At 40.2% G+C, this 18389-nt stretch overlaps 1 protein-coding gene across 1 annotated transcript in view; it reads left to right on the top strand.

Annotated features, from left to right (window-relative positions):
• The window catches only part of LOC132836998 (glutamate receptor ionotropic, kainate 2-like), a 423698-nt gene that overhangs the window by 193578 nt on the left and 211731 nt on the right, over nt 1-18389 (top strand). The window contains exons 2-4 of the mRNA XM_060856620.1: nt 6560-6727; nt 7179-7436; nt 14833-15014. Of these exons, the coding sequence (XP_060712603.1) occupies nt 6560-6727; nt 7179-7436; nt 14833-15014 (608 nt within the window). The remainder of the gene's footprint in view (nt 1-6559; nt 6728-7178; nt 7437-14832; nt 15015-18389) is intronic.

Here is an 18389-nt window from a genome sequence, read left to right as displayed (position 1 = left end):
TGTCTTTTCCCTTCTTGTTCACTATGTCACAGAACTGATGTTTGAAAGAATGCTTTTCTTAATGCAGAATTGTCATCAAATTTTGATTCCTTAAAACAACTGCCAGTTCTCCAACACTCAATAAGAATTATAGATGTTAGTATATTTTTTTGAAAATAGCCAGAAGCCGATCATGAAAGCCGGGCAGCATTTGTGGACAGAAACAAAGCTAACAATTTAGCATGATAGCCTTCCAGTACAAAAGTCATTAACCTGAAATGTTAATATTTCTCTTCAGAAAGGCTGTTCAAACTGCTGAGTATTTCCAGCATCTTTTGTTTTGTTTCCAGCATGCACAATATTTTGCTTATGCAACCATGAAGGACTGTTTAGCTTTCCGGACACTTGGATAGATTTATACTGACAGTCCTTTTGAAAAGTGATACAAATGCATTCCAATGTACCAGAAGGAGCAAGTCAAGCACTATATTAATCACATGTTAGCAGATAATATAATTTGGTTTTATACCAGCCCATGGGCATTCTTAATTGTTCTGCTAAAGAGTTGAGGTGACAGTATGAGCTTTTGTATTGAATGCAGATAGCTAAGCCAAAAGACGACTCATTACCAGAAATTTATGACACTTTAAATGCCTTCAGAGATCATTGAGTTTTTTTTCCACATTTGACTCTGTTGCTGATTGTTGGCAGGAAGATATTTAATAAAACTGGTTGTGAAAACCAGTTCCTGTCAACTTGAAGTCATGCCCTTTTACTTTGACAAGTCCACTTGTAACCTCTTTGAAAATGGATTGAGAATATCAGTGATCCACTTGGATTCAAATAATTTTGACTTATTGTGCATCAATTTCAAAAATTTTTTATCGTGTACTCAAGGCATGATTGGTTGGATGATAGTTTATGTCAAGTCATATAGTTAGCTTAAATAAATTCATTGAGGATTGGTTCCTGGTATCATTACACAACACAAAAATGGGCCACTCAGGCTTAGTTAGTCTGTTATAGTGTTCTTATTCTAAAGTAATCTTCTTTGATTCCCCTTGCCTCATCTCTACCCATCAGGATACCTTTTATCTCTTTTTGATAATATCTAGCGACTTTATCTTGTTGGGGTCAGCATCAAAATTTAATTAAAGTATGAGAAATCTAGGGCAAGACTTTGCTGATGTTATAGACATAAGTTAGGGAGAACAACCTAATCAGAGCATATGTCATCAGTACAACAACATGACCAAAAACAGTGAATTAAAGGGGTTACTTCAGCTGATTGTTGAAACGGGGCGGTTCACCTCTCTCATATACCTGCAATGCTAAGATAAGACTTGAGTTCTTTTGCTTTAATTCCAGCATGCGTGCCAGGGAAAAGGTGTCTTAGCCAAATTGAACATGATCTCTCTGATTCAATCGTAAACAAAGGCTTTGTACTTCATTAAGATTGATCGTATTTTTAATTGGTCTGTTTTGACTAACATCCAGTTGAGACCCTGTACATACTGTTCATGTACTAAACACATAATCACTGCTAATTGAGAAGGCCATGGCCTCAGGATATTATTACTAGACTAGATACCCAGGTAATGTTCTGGGGACCTGGGTTCAAATCCTGTCATGGGAAACAGTGGCGTTGAAAATCTGCAATTACGAGTCTGCATATGACCATGAAATTTTTGCCAATTCTTGGGGAAAAACTCATCTGCTTCACTAACGTACTTTAAGGAAGGAAATTGCCATCCTTACCTGGTCCATCCTACATGTGACTTCAGATGCACAATAATGTGGTTCAATATCAAATACTTTTGGTGATTATGGATGAGCAATAAATGTTGGCCTACCAGCGACACTCATGTCCTGTTAACAATTTTTCTTTAAGCTCCCATTGGTTTTTAACTTGAGTATGTTCTACATTCCAGTGGTAGCCATACCACATGTGTTAGGAATTTACTAACGTTACTTCTTATTCCATATAAGGTACTAGCTACATTCTTGTGATACCTCTTAACCCTCTTTCTGCCAGTCATACCTGATAACATACTTAACCAGTTTTAGCAGTTTGTACATGAACAGTTTCTGAATCTTGCTATATTTTCCCCTTTTACAACAACAATATTAATACAAGTAAGGACATTATGAATTATTACTATTAAGTCACTGATTTATGATTGAGTTCAGGATGTGTGACCCCATGCTGAGTGGGGAGGCTGACTGGCTGGATGGCCTGTTTCCTGCATGGCACTGTATCATGGAATCTCTACAGTGTGGAAGCAGGCCATTCACCCCACCAAGCCATTGTAGGAATGTACCAATAAAAAACATGTGATGCAGCCCTCCAGTCCACACCCATCATCTCACTCCACACACTCCTATGGCTCATTCACATCAGGGCATGCCATATCATGGCCTAAACACATTCCAAAATCTCTCATACCCTCTGTGCTAATTTGGCTAATAGAGATATAGAGTCATACAACATGGAAAAAAGACGCTTCAGACCAACTGTAGCCAGGCCCTATTCCTCATGCTTTCTGTGCCAAACTATGCCCCTGTATCCATTCTTGTAGACCCTCACTGTCCATGTCAATCAATGACCCTCCACTACCCACCCATGCCATGTCTGGGAGTTGCACAAGATTCCACCCATGGTTTTTGTCACCATTAGTGTTAATGTTTATAGCAAGAATCATTAGACAGCAGAAAAAAATGTTGTTGGCCTGGGAACAACTCATTCTACATGTACCATGGAAGGCTGGGCTGCTCAGACACCACTCACTGTGGGAATAGGAAGAATTTAAATACAGCATCATAACATTTATATAGCCATCCAATGTGTGTGGTTCGACCCTTTTGTGAAGTTACTTGTATGGTAATTGTAATGAGGCCAGCCAGATGGACTTCATAGAATATGAGTTCCCTGATTGGGACGGTTAACCAGGCTGACCAATATAAACAGGAGTGCTCCCCCTCCAACGCTATTTTGATTTAGTCCCTGCCCTCCCCTTCACGATTTGTTCACGCAGCATTGCCCTTTGATGTGAAGGGCACTGCTTGTCACAGGCCACTAGGGTGTTTTCCTATTTTTCCTGGTGGTGGAAATTAAATAAAGATTTGTGCACTTTGTGTCTCTCACTGTGTCTCACACCTGCGCGCACACACACCATGGGTGCTGGGGAAAAAATAAGCACGACCGCAGTTAGGCGGTAGTGTGGGGGTAATAAAGGGAAAAAAGAAAAGAAAAAAAACAAACAAAAAAATAAAAAAGGTAAGAAAAAAATAAAATGGTGTCTCAGCATTGCCCTTTGATGAGAAGGGCACTGCTTGTCACTGGCCACTCGGGTGTTTTCCCAGTCAGGAGTTGGACCAGTGGCAGTGTAAAAGAAAAAAAAACAGGAGTGCTCCCCTTCACTGTTTTGATCACACAGCATTGCCCTTTGATGTGAAGGGCAGTGCTTGTCACAGGCCACTCGGGTATTTTTTTACCTATTTTCCTGGTGGTGGAAATTAAATAAAGATTTGTGCACTTTGTGTCTCTCACTGTGTCTCACACCTGCGCGCACACACACCATGGGTGCTGGGGAAAAAATAAGCACGACCGCAGTTAGGCGGTAGTGTGGGGGTAATAAAGGGAAAAAAGAAAAGAAAAAAAACAAACAAAAAAATTTAAAAAAGTAAGAAAAAAATAAAATGGTGTCTCAGCATTGCCCTTTGATGAGAAGGGCACTGCTTGTCACTGGCCACTCGGGTGTTTTCCCAGTCAGGAGTTGGACCAGTGGCAGTGTAAAAGAAAAAAAAACAGGAGTGCTCCCCTTCACTGTTTTGATCACACAGCATTGCCCTTTGATGTGAAGGGCAGTGCTTGTCACAGGCCACTCGGGTATTTTTTTCCTATTTTCCTGGTGGTGGAAATTGAATAAAGATTTGTACACTTTGTGTCTTTCACTGTGTCTCACACCTGCACATACACACACACACCATGGGTGCTGGGGAAAAAATAAGCACTACCGCAGTTAGGCGGTATGTGGGGGATAATAAAAAAAACAACAAAAAAAGAAAAAATATATAAACAGGAGTGTCAGCGGTTCGGTGCACTCTGACAGCTGGCTCTGAGGGGGCTGGATCAGTGTCAAGGACATATAAATAATGGGTGATGTTGTGAGGGGATACTGGCCTCTGTGGAGTTATTTCAGTGGCAATGAGAGAAAAGCACATTGCTAAAGAAATTCACTCACACCAGTCATCTTTGAATTGGGGTAAGCATTTCTGGCATCATGCTGTTATTTGGGAAGCTGGACTTGTTTGATCCTGCCATTGAAGACTGGGCCCAGTATGTAGAAAGAATAGGTTATTTTTTTCCAGGCAAATGACACTGGGGCAGATGAAAAGCAATGAGTGATTCTCCTGACAGCTTGTGGATCTGTATCTTTTTTTGTCTATGGGGAGCCTAACTTTCCTCGAGGGACCACACAATAAGATTTGATGGATTTGGTTAAGGAATATTATGACCTCAAGCCTTCTTTAATTCTGAGATGATACCAAGTTTTCATGGCAATTCGAGAATAAGGAGAATCTATATTGCAATTTCTAACTGGGTTAAGATGACTGGCAGAGACATGTGACTTTGGTTTAACCTTTAATGAGATACTGAGAGACCGGTTGGTATGTGGGATTAATGATGTAGCCATGCTAAAGCACCGACTAGCTGAAACCCAAATGAACTTAAAACAGGCACTACAGCTGACTTTTTCATTGGAAAATTTGGGAAATGGAGTTGCAGGATATTCCGACAGAAATTGACAACCTTGCTAGTCCTGCAGATACACCATGGATGGTAACACCACTGGAAGAGTCCGCAATGGTTTTAAATTTTCTGGACATACTTTAAGTCGCAGCTGACAATATCAGACTTTGGATGCAGAAAGATCTGGTCCTGGCAAAACTGAAACAGGTGGTGGTGCTAGGGGAAACAATCAGAAATTAAACTTTTATGGACCTGAGCAGACCAGATCCTAGTAGAGCCATATTATCGTGCATGCAGACATAGATACATTGGTTGGGCAGTGCCCAGAGTCCCAATAAGAACAAGACTTACCATCAACAGCTCCCCATATTTGTGGGAATGGCTGGGTAAACCCTGAACTCGATTACACATCTAGAATGCAGGTCCTTTCATGGGCTGAATATTACTAGTTATTGTGAACACCCACTCAAAGCTGGACATACATAGAATTCATTCATCACACACGGGGATGACAACAGAAAAGCCGCGTGCACCTTTTGCAATACCCAGACTCCCAGATAGTGGGCTATTGTGTACAAACAGGGAATTTGAATATTTCTGAAAGTTAAATGGTATTCAACATATAAGGACACCTCCATACCATCCATCGTTCAATGGTCTGGTAAAAAGAGCAGTCCAAACTTTGAAGGCAGTCTTACAGAAACAGCCTACAATTTACTAGATACCAAACTGTCATACCGATTTGATTATAGGACCACCTCCATGCATCTATAGGGATAGCCCCAGCAGAGTTGCTCATGGGGAGAAGCCTCCGCACTATAACTGACTTTCCCAAATCCCAGGGTCGGTGGGAGTGGGGGAAAAGGTCAAATGACATCAGGAACACCAATATTGGACATAAGATTCCGCAAAGTGAGAAAGATAGTTTACTTCAGGGGACGGCGTTTGGGGTAGGAACCACGGGAATGGCCTGCATGGGTAAGAGGCATGGTTGGCGCGAGGTGGGTATAATGGTCCTGAACAAACATATAGACGATATGAAAGCTGCAAACTCCCAAATGGTGCAAGAACAAACCATGCCCAATTCCTTAACTGCCTTTCTGACTGTTCCAGAATCCATGAGGGTCTCCCTGTTCATCAAGCTTTGAAGATACCTTGGAATCTAAGATGGATAAGGCGGATATCGCCATTTCAATGTCTTTATTGCCTGAAGAAGGGAATGAATTTCTTCTGAGATACTGCGGGCGAGTCACTGTACCTTACATGCTGCCTGTATCAGAGGCAGAGTCAGAGGGAACTACAAAAAAACTGGCCTATGCCCTCAAACTCAGAGAGGAAGGGAGTATCCTCTTATAGCTGGGTATTTCTCGGCCTATTTTTGGAGTACTTAGTGAGTTCCACATGAAATTCTGATTTCTAAAAGCTATTTTGTGTTTGTATTGGGCTGTTATTGCCTGATTTACAAACAGTTACACTGCAGACATGAATGGTTGGGTAGATTTATACCATAAATTTTCCATTACTGCATCCTGTACCAATAATGGACTTATTAAAGCTTTATGCACAGTTCCAACTACGGCTTATTTAAACCCTTGCATCTTCAGTACTATCACTTCAATGTGTTTTTTTGCCTCTCATTAGAAAGTCCAGGAATCTGTCTTTTTATGACTTTATCTATGTGTTCTGTGATGTGTACATTGATCTTTGTAACTGGACATTAAAGTCCCTCTGATCCTCTACTCCACGTACAAAATTTGGCATATTGGACACACAGACACACACACACACAATCTCTGTTTAAGATGCCATATCTCTTTTCTGTTTCAGGGGGTATTTTTGAGTCAGTGGAACAAGCTCCGTCTGGAGCAGAGGAACTAGCCTTTAAGTTTGCATTAAATACAATCAACAGAAATAGAACGCTGCTGCCAAACACAACATTAACGTATGATATCCAAAGGATAAATATTTACGACAGTTTTGAAGCATCCAGAAAAGGTAAAGTACTCTGTACAATCTTTGCATTAGATCTAAGTACAGAGGAACCTCGATTATATTGTATTCAATTGTCTGAATTTCGGATTATCCAGTAAGATCGCAAGGTCCCGATGTTCGGCTAAACTATGTTACCCAGCATTCAATTATCTGGAATTCGATTAACTGAATGAAATACTCCCCATCCGTGTCCTTCGAATAATCAAGGTTCCTCTGTATATTCTTTTACTCTCCCGAGAAAACCGGTCTAGTTAGCAAATTTATAGTCAGAATATGTATAAAATGATAATTAGTCTCTTCAGCAAATATTAATTTTAAATGTAAATGTTGCTATAACATGCAAACTATTGCTTTGTTGTGTGATAAAGTTTCTTTCTCTCCCCCAAATCATTCCTGCTAGCACATCGGCTTTCTCTCCTCTCATTATTGACAGAATTATATATCTCCTCTTCAGCCTGTGATCAACTGTCCCTTGGGGTGGCAGCCATCTTTGGGCCTTCTCATAGTTCTTCAGCTAACGCAGTGCAATCCATTTGCAATGCTCTCGGGGTTCCCCACATACAGACCCGGTGGAAGCATCAAGTGTCAGACAACAGGGATTCTTTCTACGTCAACCTGTACCCAGACTTCTCATCCCTCAGTCAAGCCATTCTGGATCTGGTACATTTCTTCAAATGGAAAACCGTCACCGTGGTGTATGATGACAGCACAGGTATGTGTGCACACTGTAGAGACAAAGATAAGCATTCCCTTACGGTGTTGATCTGTCTATGGTAATCTTCAGAAAAAATATATGAAGGCCTGTGCTGTTTAAAGTAATTGAATATGTCAAATTGATAACATGGTATTTAGAGGCACTGAAGATTATGTTCAGCTTTTTGTCCTGACTAGCATGTGTTGCTCAGGCCTCAGTGCTGGAGGGGAGTGTGCTGGGAAAACAGGCTTATAGAGTCATAGTGTCAGCAAGGAAATAGACCCTTCAATCCAACTCGTCCATGCCAACCAAGTTTCCCAAACCAAATTAGTCCCCCTTGACTGAACTTGGCCCATATCCCATTAAATCTTGCTCCTCACCAAATGTCTTTTAAATGTTGTGACTGTACCTGCATCTATCATTTCCTCTGGTTGTTCATTGGTAGACCTGGTGTTCTCAGTCAGGTTTCTGTAGTTCTATACCCGCTTACTCATCTTCAACAGAACAGCCACAGCTTTTGCAAACTGAGTGTTGCTTTCAACATCAGAGGCAGGTTGCTGGTGGCTGTTGAGCCTAAATTTGAGAACTTAACTTCCAGCGTCACATTATTAATACTGATGTGTTCATGGAAATAATGGGATAGCCAAGTTAAAACGTGTGGTGCTGGAAAAGCACAGCCGGTCAGGCAGCATCCAAGGAATAGGAGAGTCAATGTTTCAAGCATAAGCTCTTCATGAAGAATGAAGAGCTGATGAAGAGTTTACGATCAAAATGTCGACTCTCCTCCTCAGATGCTGACTGACTGACTGTGCTTTTTCAGCAACACACGTTTTGACTCTGATCTCTGTCCTCACTTTCACATAGTGGGGTATCCACCCCATTGTCATTGGAAAAGTTGGGGTTCTCCTTGGAGGACAGGAGTTTTGATAGAGGTGTGCAAGAGTATAACAGGCTTAGATAAGGTAGACAAAGAAAAACTCTTCCCATTACTAGTGGGACAAGTATCAGATGACACTGATTTAGAGTCTGCAGGGGTAAACTGCTCCCACTCATGAAAGGACAGAGAGTGAGAATTTCAAATAGTTGGCAAAAGAAGTATAAGCATTTTGACCAAAACACGGCAAATTGCTGAGATTTGAAATGCACTGCCTGCAAGGGTGAAGGAGACAATTTCATTTAAGGCATGTGCAAGCTTATGAAGAGAAGGCAGCAGAATGTTATTAAGTTAATTGCTGATTTGGAGAGCTGGTGGTGACAGGATGGAATGAAAGGCCTCCTTTTGCAGATGGAAGTTCTAATTCTGTGTTTTAAGACTTTATACAAGAGATGCAAGGGGGATTTGAGGTAATCACTTCTTCAGTGAGTGGCAATGGTCTGAAACCTGCTGCATGCAGTGTGGTAGAAGCAGGAAAGAAAATCAATAAGAGATTGGATTGGGAAGTGATAGAAATGAACTTGTACTGTTGAAAGGTTGGAGTGGGGAATAATTATATTATCCCACAGGGAACTGGCATGGACTTATGAGCCAAATAGTCTTCCCCTGAAGTAAAAAGTGAACTGTGACTCAGTGATGTTATGAATTGTTGGCATCAACAGTAGGCAGTTGTCCACTACACAAACCAGGGAGACTTGTTTTTTACTGGCTGATTCTCGTTCATATTAAGGGAAGATTTTTCCTAATTGCTGCTTTTGCTGAGGCTATAAATGCATTCATTTCAAAAAATTGTGGCAAACTGAGATAATCTTCCCACTTTAATAACACTAATAACTTGAAGAACTCTTTCTCTTTTGAAGAAACATGGATAAGAAGATTGTTGACATTAATATAATGACTTTCACCATTTTATCACAAAAGCTCAGAAGTAAAGTTCAGTCATATTAAAATCCATGGGAATTTTCTGACTTACTTTCTTCCCATAAAGTTGGTGCATTTCCACTATTAAAACACTTTTTCTTCAGTTGTTAATGTCTCCCTTTTGTTCTAGGGGTGGTTCCAAGTGCATCTGAGATAGAGCTATTCTGTGGTGGCAGAAGCTAATTTTGCATCATCCTTTACACCACTTCATTACCCTCTACCCAAGTCCGCTCACCCAATTGTGGATTAATATTTGAAGTTCATGTTGCCATGGATTTGCTCATTCTAAACTCTAGTGCAGTTATACTCACTAGCACTTCATTTTTTCTGAAAACATTTTAATTTATAATTTGCCTTTTACTTTGACCCATTTAATCAATTATTTTATTTATCAGTAGCTGCTTAAATTTTTCTTGACAATCATTGCATAACACTGAACAGAATATCTTACTCACACAGTACACCAATATCTCGAGGATATTGAGCACTGGCCACTGTCATTAAATTGCAGCATTCTTTGTGACTAGTTTGCCTAAAATTTAGTGCCTGATTTATCGCTGCTAATATCAAAAAACTTGCTGCATTTAGCTGTTTTAGTTGCGATTTTAAAGTATCTCAAAAGTTACGCCTTGTGCCTAATCAAAATTCATGCAAATTTTATTATGCATGTTCTTCTCAAAATCAATTTATTATTATACACTGTAAAACTATACTGTCCAGTTTTCCAATGGAACTAAAGAAACGTTAGCTAAGATGTTGGTGGATTTTTATTATGCAAATTACTGTGTACAAGTTCGGCTTCAAGTGTTGTGTTTGGCTCCAAGTGAAGGACCAGATTATGTTGTCATGGTTGTCCTTCACATATAATTTCATTTTCTGGTATGATCTGGCTTTCAAATAACAATGTAAGTGCAATGTATGTCTTTTTTTTCACTGTGTGTTTCTGAAGATCTATGACCTTCATTGTCAGGTTCAGCCAGGATAAGATGAGAATTGTCCTGAATCCACCTACAATGAATGGCAATATAAATGCAGCATTAAATTTACTGTCAAGAATGGAAAATGTTTAGACAGAAAGAAAGATTCAGCAGGCTGAGACAATGACAGAGCCAGAACAGTCCACAGGGATCTTACTAATAGACTATCTTGCACTATTTGTTCCAGGCATTAAGCATGCATATTTTTATAGAACGGCAAAGCCCCTGTCTACGTAGAAAGGATTGTGCTATGGGAACTCAGTAAAGTCTTGCTTTGTACCAGTATCTCAGGAAAATATATTAAGAACTCATTACTATAACCAGCAAAGTGATTCCTTGTTCAGTGTTTCTTGATTGAATTTGAAGCCTTTTTGCTGATATTAGTTCAGCTTCAACCAGAACCGAAAAACAGTGTATAATTAAAATGGGGCATGATATGTTATATTTATAAAGATATTTATAATATAAATATATCATGTATTGTTGCAAACTTATAAAGAACATAGGAATATGAGCAGAACATCTTGTGTCATTCAACTGTTCAATTTGATCATAGTTGATCTGCACCTTAACTCCATTTATTTCTAACATTCACCATTTATATTTACATATCTATTTCATGATGTGCTGATCTTATAGATATGTAGTTATAGAAGGAAATATTGATATCGATATGTACAGTATAATAAAAAGACTTCTTTAATGAGGGCAATTGGGGAAGATTAGATGTAATAAAAGAACTATTTTCCCGAGGAGACTGAAACATTCTGATGACCATCTCAAGGATGCTTATTGTTTCTCAAATCATAACAATCCAAGGATTCTTCTTACTGTTGGAAGACATGTTAATTAAATTGCAATATTTAAATGTAACATTTTTTCCATTTTGTAAATATAATTTATATGCAAGGATGACACACCATGATGCTACTATCCTGTGACTGAGCAAAAATTGGACAACTATTGAAGTTTCTGTTCAATTATTTGGCGTTAATGTGGAAAAATTGCTCACTGAAACGATCAAACAAAATTTCATTACTACTAATGAGAAGGAAAAGGCCTTTACTTAAAGTTTACCTCCATGGCCCCAAATTGAATTTTGCATCTCAAGCTTTCCTTCCCAGAAATAGTTGTGACTTAATTCTTATATATCCTTATTTAATTAAAGAGTACTTTATCTGTCTTGCAATGTGGGTTGTGGTGATAGCTGCAGTGACTCAAAGGGACAGAGAGGAACAAAAGCACTTGAGGAATTTGCGATGTCCGGATGAATTTTTAAGTATGGCAATTAAAGAATGGGTGTGCATTTTGAAAGCTGACAGAATTGTGCATCGCACCCAGACTGAAGTGACATTTTGATTTGTGTATTTAAAATAACTGACAGAATTTTGATTTGTGCATGATATGTTTCTTAATGTTGGTGAAAGAATTTTAGAAATAGATACAGCAGTTTCATCTATTCAATGGCAAGTGGTTGACAAGATAGTGACTAGGACCTCGTCTCCTGCAGCAGTTAAACAGCAACGATTGCAACATCTGCCAGAATTAATTACTTTCAGTGGCCAGGAACTGCCTACTGAGGAGCAAGGTTGGCATCTTCCCCTTTTGTAAAGCAGCAGGGAGGTAGTTGTGAGGGATGGGGTACAGAGGGTGCTGGTATTGGGTGGATTGGCATTGGGGAAATACCTGCTGCCTTTCCATCACCAGAGGAATTACGTTCTAGCCAGGAAGAACTAACCTTTTCCATGCTGTTGCCAAGTGAGATGATTAAACGGTCAATTAACCACTTATTCTGCCTGGCCTGCAAATATTTCAACTCCAGGTAAGGTGAGACAGGCATGTCCTAGCCGCAAGGTAGCCAAGAGGTAGGGCTGTCAGTTTTGGAGGTGGGTTGACAGTAGGGAGATCTGCACAGTAGTTCAGGCAGCATCCAAGAAGCAGCGAAATCGACGTTTCAGGCAAAAGCCCTTCATCAGAAAGAACGGCTTTTGCCCAAAACGCCGATTTCGCTGCTCCTTGGATGCTGCCTGAACTGCTGTGCTCTTCCAGCACCACTAATCCAGAATCTGGTTTCCAGCATCTGCAGTCATTGTTTTTACCCAGTAGGGGGATCTGCACTAATTTGTGAAAGGCTGCAGGACAGGACACATTTAGATCTCAATCTCGCCACAACTTCCAATCACAGGACCCACCCCTGTGCCTCCCACACCCCTCTCCCTGCCCCACCCAAAAACACTGAAATTTTTTAGCGGTGATCATTTATCTGGGAGTCTGGGGGCTGTTGAACCAGCAGCAAATGCTGTTTAGTAACAGAGCTTGCAGCCTCTAAGCACCAGGTGAGTGGTCTGGGCTGTAAAACACCAGTGAAGTGTCTTGGGATATTCTGATATGTTAATGGTGCTATCTGAATGCAATTTATCCCTGCGCATGGTTATTTGACAAGGATAGGTGCCATGTTTAATCCTGCTCTTGATATCCATGTGCATTCCAGTCAGCAATTGGAAATCAGGAGTGCATGGCACCTTTGATAATGTTTTCTCTGCTGCTGTATTCTGCAGATATGGATGCCCACTTCAACATTTTGCTGAGTTAGAATCAAATCAGGGACCTTCTAAATATGTGTAGTGTTGCTACTCTTCAAATAAGCTTCGATTTGGAGATGCCGGTGTTGGACTGGGGTGTACAAAGTTAAAAATCACACAACACCAGCTTATAGTCCAACAGGTTTAATTGGAAGCACTAGCTTTTGGAGTGACACTTCTTCATCAGGTGATAGTGGAGGGCTCGATCGTAACACAGAATTTATAGCAAACATTTGCAGTGTGATGTAACTGAAATTATACATTGAAAAATTGATTATTTGTCAATCAATTTTTCAATGTATAATTTCAGTTACATCACACTGTAAACTTTTGCTATAAATTCTGTGTTACGATTGAGCCCTCCACTATCACCTGATGAAGGAGTGTCGCTCCGAAAGCTAGTGCTTCCAATTAAACCTGTTGGACTATAACCTGGTGTTGTGTGATTTTTAACTTCAAATAAGCTGGCTGAGACCCTGAGGGGAAGTAGATAACCAAAGGCAATAGCTGCATGAACCAAATTATGGTGCTTTGCTCAAGCAACATCTTAGACAGACAGAAGGTATCATCTCTACTTTCCCCTCTACACCAATTCCACTCCCATCCCACTCCCCAAACAATCCTTAACTTCAAACATGTTTTTTTCACACTATGTCAATCAATACGATGAATGCAACAGTTATCGAGTTAACTGATGTACCCAGTGACAGTTGTCAAATAAAATCCCTTACAGGAATTCCCTCAGGCAATATCTGATCAGTCTTTATAGGAGAAAAGCCTGAGGATACAACTACAACTTCTCTGTAAACCAACATACCTCATCCAGTCTTTATTAAATAATTCAATGAAGTTCCATTGTCTTTATAATTGTAGTCTTAAGGTTGCTGGCATGCACTGGCAGAGTTTAACAGTTTAATGGTTCACTTGTATGCTGACACTTCAGAACTGAAGTAGTTTTTATTTTCTATAATTTACCATTTAAGTGATTCCAGCACTTAAAGCAATTTGGTTCCGTGTGATTTAAAGAGCGGCATTGATACTTTTCAATATAGTTTCTAAAATCTCATTTTTACTGAGAAACTAGTGTGAAAGGCCAGGGCATTGCATGACTGAGGATCAATAACTAATGTACTATGCTGCCGGCAGAATGCTGAAACGTTAATAGAAAGCTGCTGGAGGATTGAGTGATGCACTGGGTCAGAACTCTGTGCTATCATCTCTGAGGCCCAGGCTTGAATCAATACCAGATTCCATGGTCTACAACCTCAATTCAGCCTCCACTGTATGTGATTCCACAGAACTAGGTTTGGCATAAATTAATAGCCAAGCACTCAACTTAACTTTCTTAAGCCATTGGGATTGTTGATGTAGTCATTAATAAATTGTCCGAATTATTCTACTGAGAATCCCTGAATTTAGTGTTAAGATGCCTTTTTGGACTTCACTGTACTAACTGGGATATGTCCAACATAGAAGTGCTAGATGAAAATGACTGAAGTGTTCCTTTTTCTCACACTCATTCCACAACTCAAATGGCATGACAATTCAGCAAAGCTGAAAAATTGAAAGAAAAACACATTAGGGTTCCACTTGAGTGGAATTTTAAATTTATTAGGTGCGCTGCGGAATGAATTAAATGTGTTTCATATGCATCATTCATTGCTACTGTAGTCATCATTAAATGTTAATGTAATTCAGTGGACATGTCAGTCAGTCGAAGGTGATACAGTTCAGTAACTGGCCTTTGACATGTGCAGGATATGTAAGTATGCATTGGCATAAGGGTGGGTTAATTGCTGCATTGGCATACATGTCACACACAGGCACAGAGGGATGCATTAGTTATCCTTAAAAAAAATTCATCTGCTTATTGTATTTTTGTGTAATGTGCAATGAAGTGAATAAATGCCAATTAATTTTCTTACTCTGTGACAGGATAAATTTCCCCCACAAGGTCAGACATCTTATGTTGTATTTGCATTTCTTTTCATTTCCTCAAGGTCTGATTCGGTTACAAGAGCTTATTAAAGCCCCATCTCGGTACAGCATCCGCTTAAAAATTCGGCAGCTTCCAGCAGACACAAAGGATTCCAAACCTTTGCTGAAAGAAATGAAAAGGAACAAGGAGTTCCACATAATATTTGACTGTGGTCATGAGATGGCAGCAGGCATCTTGAAGCAGGTGACTATGTCCAAGGATGTGACAAGATTGTGTGTTCTAATAAAATGTCGTGATGCTGGCAGCCTCTATTTGGATTGCATTATGATATTAAAAATTCAACCGAAGCAGTTTTAAGAAAAGTATTCCACATGTTCCACATCAACTTTTCAAGATTTGTTGTGTTGCACATATTCCCTTAATGATAAGTTGTAGGAAGGATAGCAAGTCTTTTGTTTTAAAAAAGCACGCTGTCACAAATGAGTGCAAGTTTGAGCAAGCTTAAAATCTGCTAAAATTGTTAAAGACATATGCACACTCTTACCCATTATTTTCCTATTAGTAAGACCTTAGAAACTTGCTCTATACAATAAATATCATAATTCCAAGGTGAATTTTTAACATTGCCACAGACTCTAGAACCATGTTGAAAATGTTGACGGTGCACATCTGAGATATTTAGAAAATTTGCATTAAATGTAACTGACCTTTTGTTTTGATGGATTTCATGAGGCCTGAGTTTTGTATGGATTGAGTTGTCATGTACTTAGCCTAAAGTGGGCTAGATAAAATTTCAGTGCAAGCATATTAATGTTACTCCTGCTTTGCTCCCACTCTCTTGCCTGTGCACATGGGCCCTGCTCCCCCACTTTTTGCTGAGATCTTTTCCTTGAATATTGCCAGTTGGAGAACTACATAAGGAGAAAGACCCTTTGAAAGCATCTGGGTCATTCATTAGAGAATATTGGTGGTTGGGAGGGGGCCACTCTTCTGTTGGAGTTACCATTATATATTTCTTTCTATTTTTGCTGAAGCTGAGCAGTGTATGAACTAACAGCCTGTCAACCCGAAGATGCCAAAACAAATTTCAGTCTTCTTTTGGTGAAAGAATGGAATTCCCTAGAGCTGTGATCACTCTAATAGTTTCAGTCATACATCAGTTGGTAGCCAATAAAAACAAAGGAGCACCTTTGACCTGGATGTTGCCAAGTTCTCCGAGTGTTGGAGTTGCATTCATTCGAGTAACTGGGGATTTCCTTTACGGTCCTGACAAGTGTCATGCAGATGCTGGGCAGACTTTAAAGAACCAGAAATTCAGATAGTCATCTCAGAATTCCCAATCTCTGATGTGCTATTTCTAAATTGTTTACGGTGGAGGTTTCAGCAATGGTAATGCTGTTGAACTTTACGGGGAAATGGCGTAATACATTGTTAATGAAGATTGTTAATGCCTACACTTGAGACATGAATGTTATTTGCTAATTATCAGCCCAATAGAGTTGTGGCTTGTGGCTGAATGCAATTCTGCTAAAGCTGATGGTCTATAATACCTCTTGGGTGTCCAGCTTTGAGCTGTTAGCTCCATTCGAAAGCTATCCTTTTAGCATTGAAGTAATGCCACACAACGTGATGAAGAGTAACCTTGGTGTAATGACAAGACTTTGTTTCGATAAAGTAGGATACTCCTCCCAAGATTTTCATAGTCTGAGGCCTTTGCTACAACTAGATTATTGAATGTGGGGTCAAGTTTCATCATTTCAGTAATAGAGTTATAGTCATAGAGTCATACTGACATACAGCACGGAAACAGACTCTTCGGTCCAACTAGTCCATGCTGAACGTAATTCCAAACGAAACTAGTCCCAATTGCCTGCACCTGCCCCATATCCCTCCAAACATTTCCTATTCATGTATGCAATGTTGCAATTGTACCTACATCCTCTATTTCCTCAGGAAGTTCATCCCATACATGAACCACCCTCTGTACAAAGAAATTGCCTCATGTTTTTGTTAAATCTCTCTCCTCTCAACTTAAAAGTGTGTCCCTGAGTCTTGAAATTCCCCATCTTAGGGAAACAACAATTACCATCAATTCTATCTATACCTCTCATGATTTTAAGTTAACGATTTTATTAGTTTAGGTTGTGTGACATGCGAGGTGTGACTTTTACATAAACGTACACATACCGTGATCCTCCACAACTCTGCCATACACCTCAAAACTTTACGTGACAAAATGGTTGGAATCTAAAGAAATGATAAGGGTTCACATGACCTGTTAGGGTACTGGTTTGGTCATTTCTGAGTGAAGGTCGCACTGGAATAGTGAGTGTTGAGCCTTTCCCAGGGTTCAGGATCCCGAGGGTGAAATTCTACCTCCGGAGAGCTGCGACTATGTATTGCTGCTAACATCAGCAGAGTGATGGCTTGCTGCTTCAAATATACCCAAACAGTCCCTACCTGACCACAAGTAAGGGAGGGTGAAATGAGAATCACGGGGAAGGAGTTTACTATGGGCAAGGAGGGCTAGTAGAGGCATGGGCAGGGAGGTAGCTTTATGACGTCTCCCCATTCCGGTCACTTGATGCTGAGATCCCTCAAGGGGAGCACAATGTGCCTTTGAAAAAGGGTGGCCAGCCTTGTGGAATCAGGGAAAATCCATTCCCTTTATGTGCAATCCCTGAGCTGGCAGGAAATTTCAGTGGGTTCTGGGATATGTGGTGCAAATTGGTTGAATCATGACCCTAATAAGAACACGCAGTAAGCCTGGGCTCATCCCATCTCTGAGAGATTACCACGTGGCCTGTCATATAATTACTGGCAGGAGACTGGGACTACTTGGTACAAAGATAATAGGACAAATGTCCTTGTTATGTTCTCTCTGACTGGCCAGAGACACCATATTTTCTTCCATGATGGGCTCAGGAAGGTTCACATAATGTTTCATCTGGAAGCAACACAATTTGCAAAAAGAGAGGCCACAAGGGACCAGAGCAATTTGGATATCAGCACAAGATTCAGCCTCATGAGCTGCTTTGTTTTCCACTTTGTCACTGGGTGCTCAAACATTGCTTACAGGGTTTTGTATTTGAAATTGCACAAGACTTCTGTCATGTGAGAAAGACTGAAGAGATGCAATGGCTGTTCTCCTTAGCACAGAGATGGTAAGGTAATGATTCAGTAGCATATAGGTGAGTCAGGGTGGGGGGCAATGCCGGACATTATTTGGCTATATGTGAGGGGGGGGGGGGGGGGGGGTCAGAGCATGAGCAGAGTAATTCAGTTGTGCATGAGCTTTGGATTGGTGAGCAGGAGTGGAAGTATTGGTTGAGAGTCTATGGGGAGTTGTTGAAGGTAGCATGTCTTTGGGATTATTATTGGGGGAGTAGAGATAGACGGATATGGAGGGGCTGGGCACATGCCAAGGGGAGGTGGTGATTTGAGACAGATGTTGTTTGGGGTGGATTTTGCTTTTGGTAAGTGTGAATGACTGATTAGTGTTATAGTTCGTCAGGAGTTAGAGTAGGTGGAGAGAAACTGTTTTGACTTGTGAATGGATTAAGAAACAAAGGGTACAGTTTTGCAAAAGAAGCAGATATGAGATGAAAAAAGTGAGTA

The sequence above is a fragment of the Hemiscyllium ocellatum genome, chromosome 3 (genome assembly GCF_020745735.1).
Source record: "Hemiscyllium ocellatum isolate sHemOce1 chromosome 3, sHemOce1.pat.X.cur, whole genome shotgun sequence".
NCBI lineage: Eukaryota > Metazoa > Chordata > Chondrichthyes > Orectolobiformes > Hemiscylliidae > Hemiscyllium > Hemiscyllium ocellatum.
This window is presented reverse-complemented; position numbering and strand designations above follow the sequence as displayed.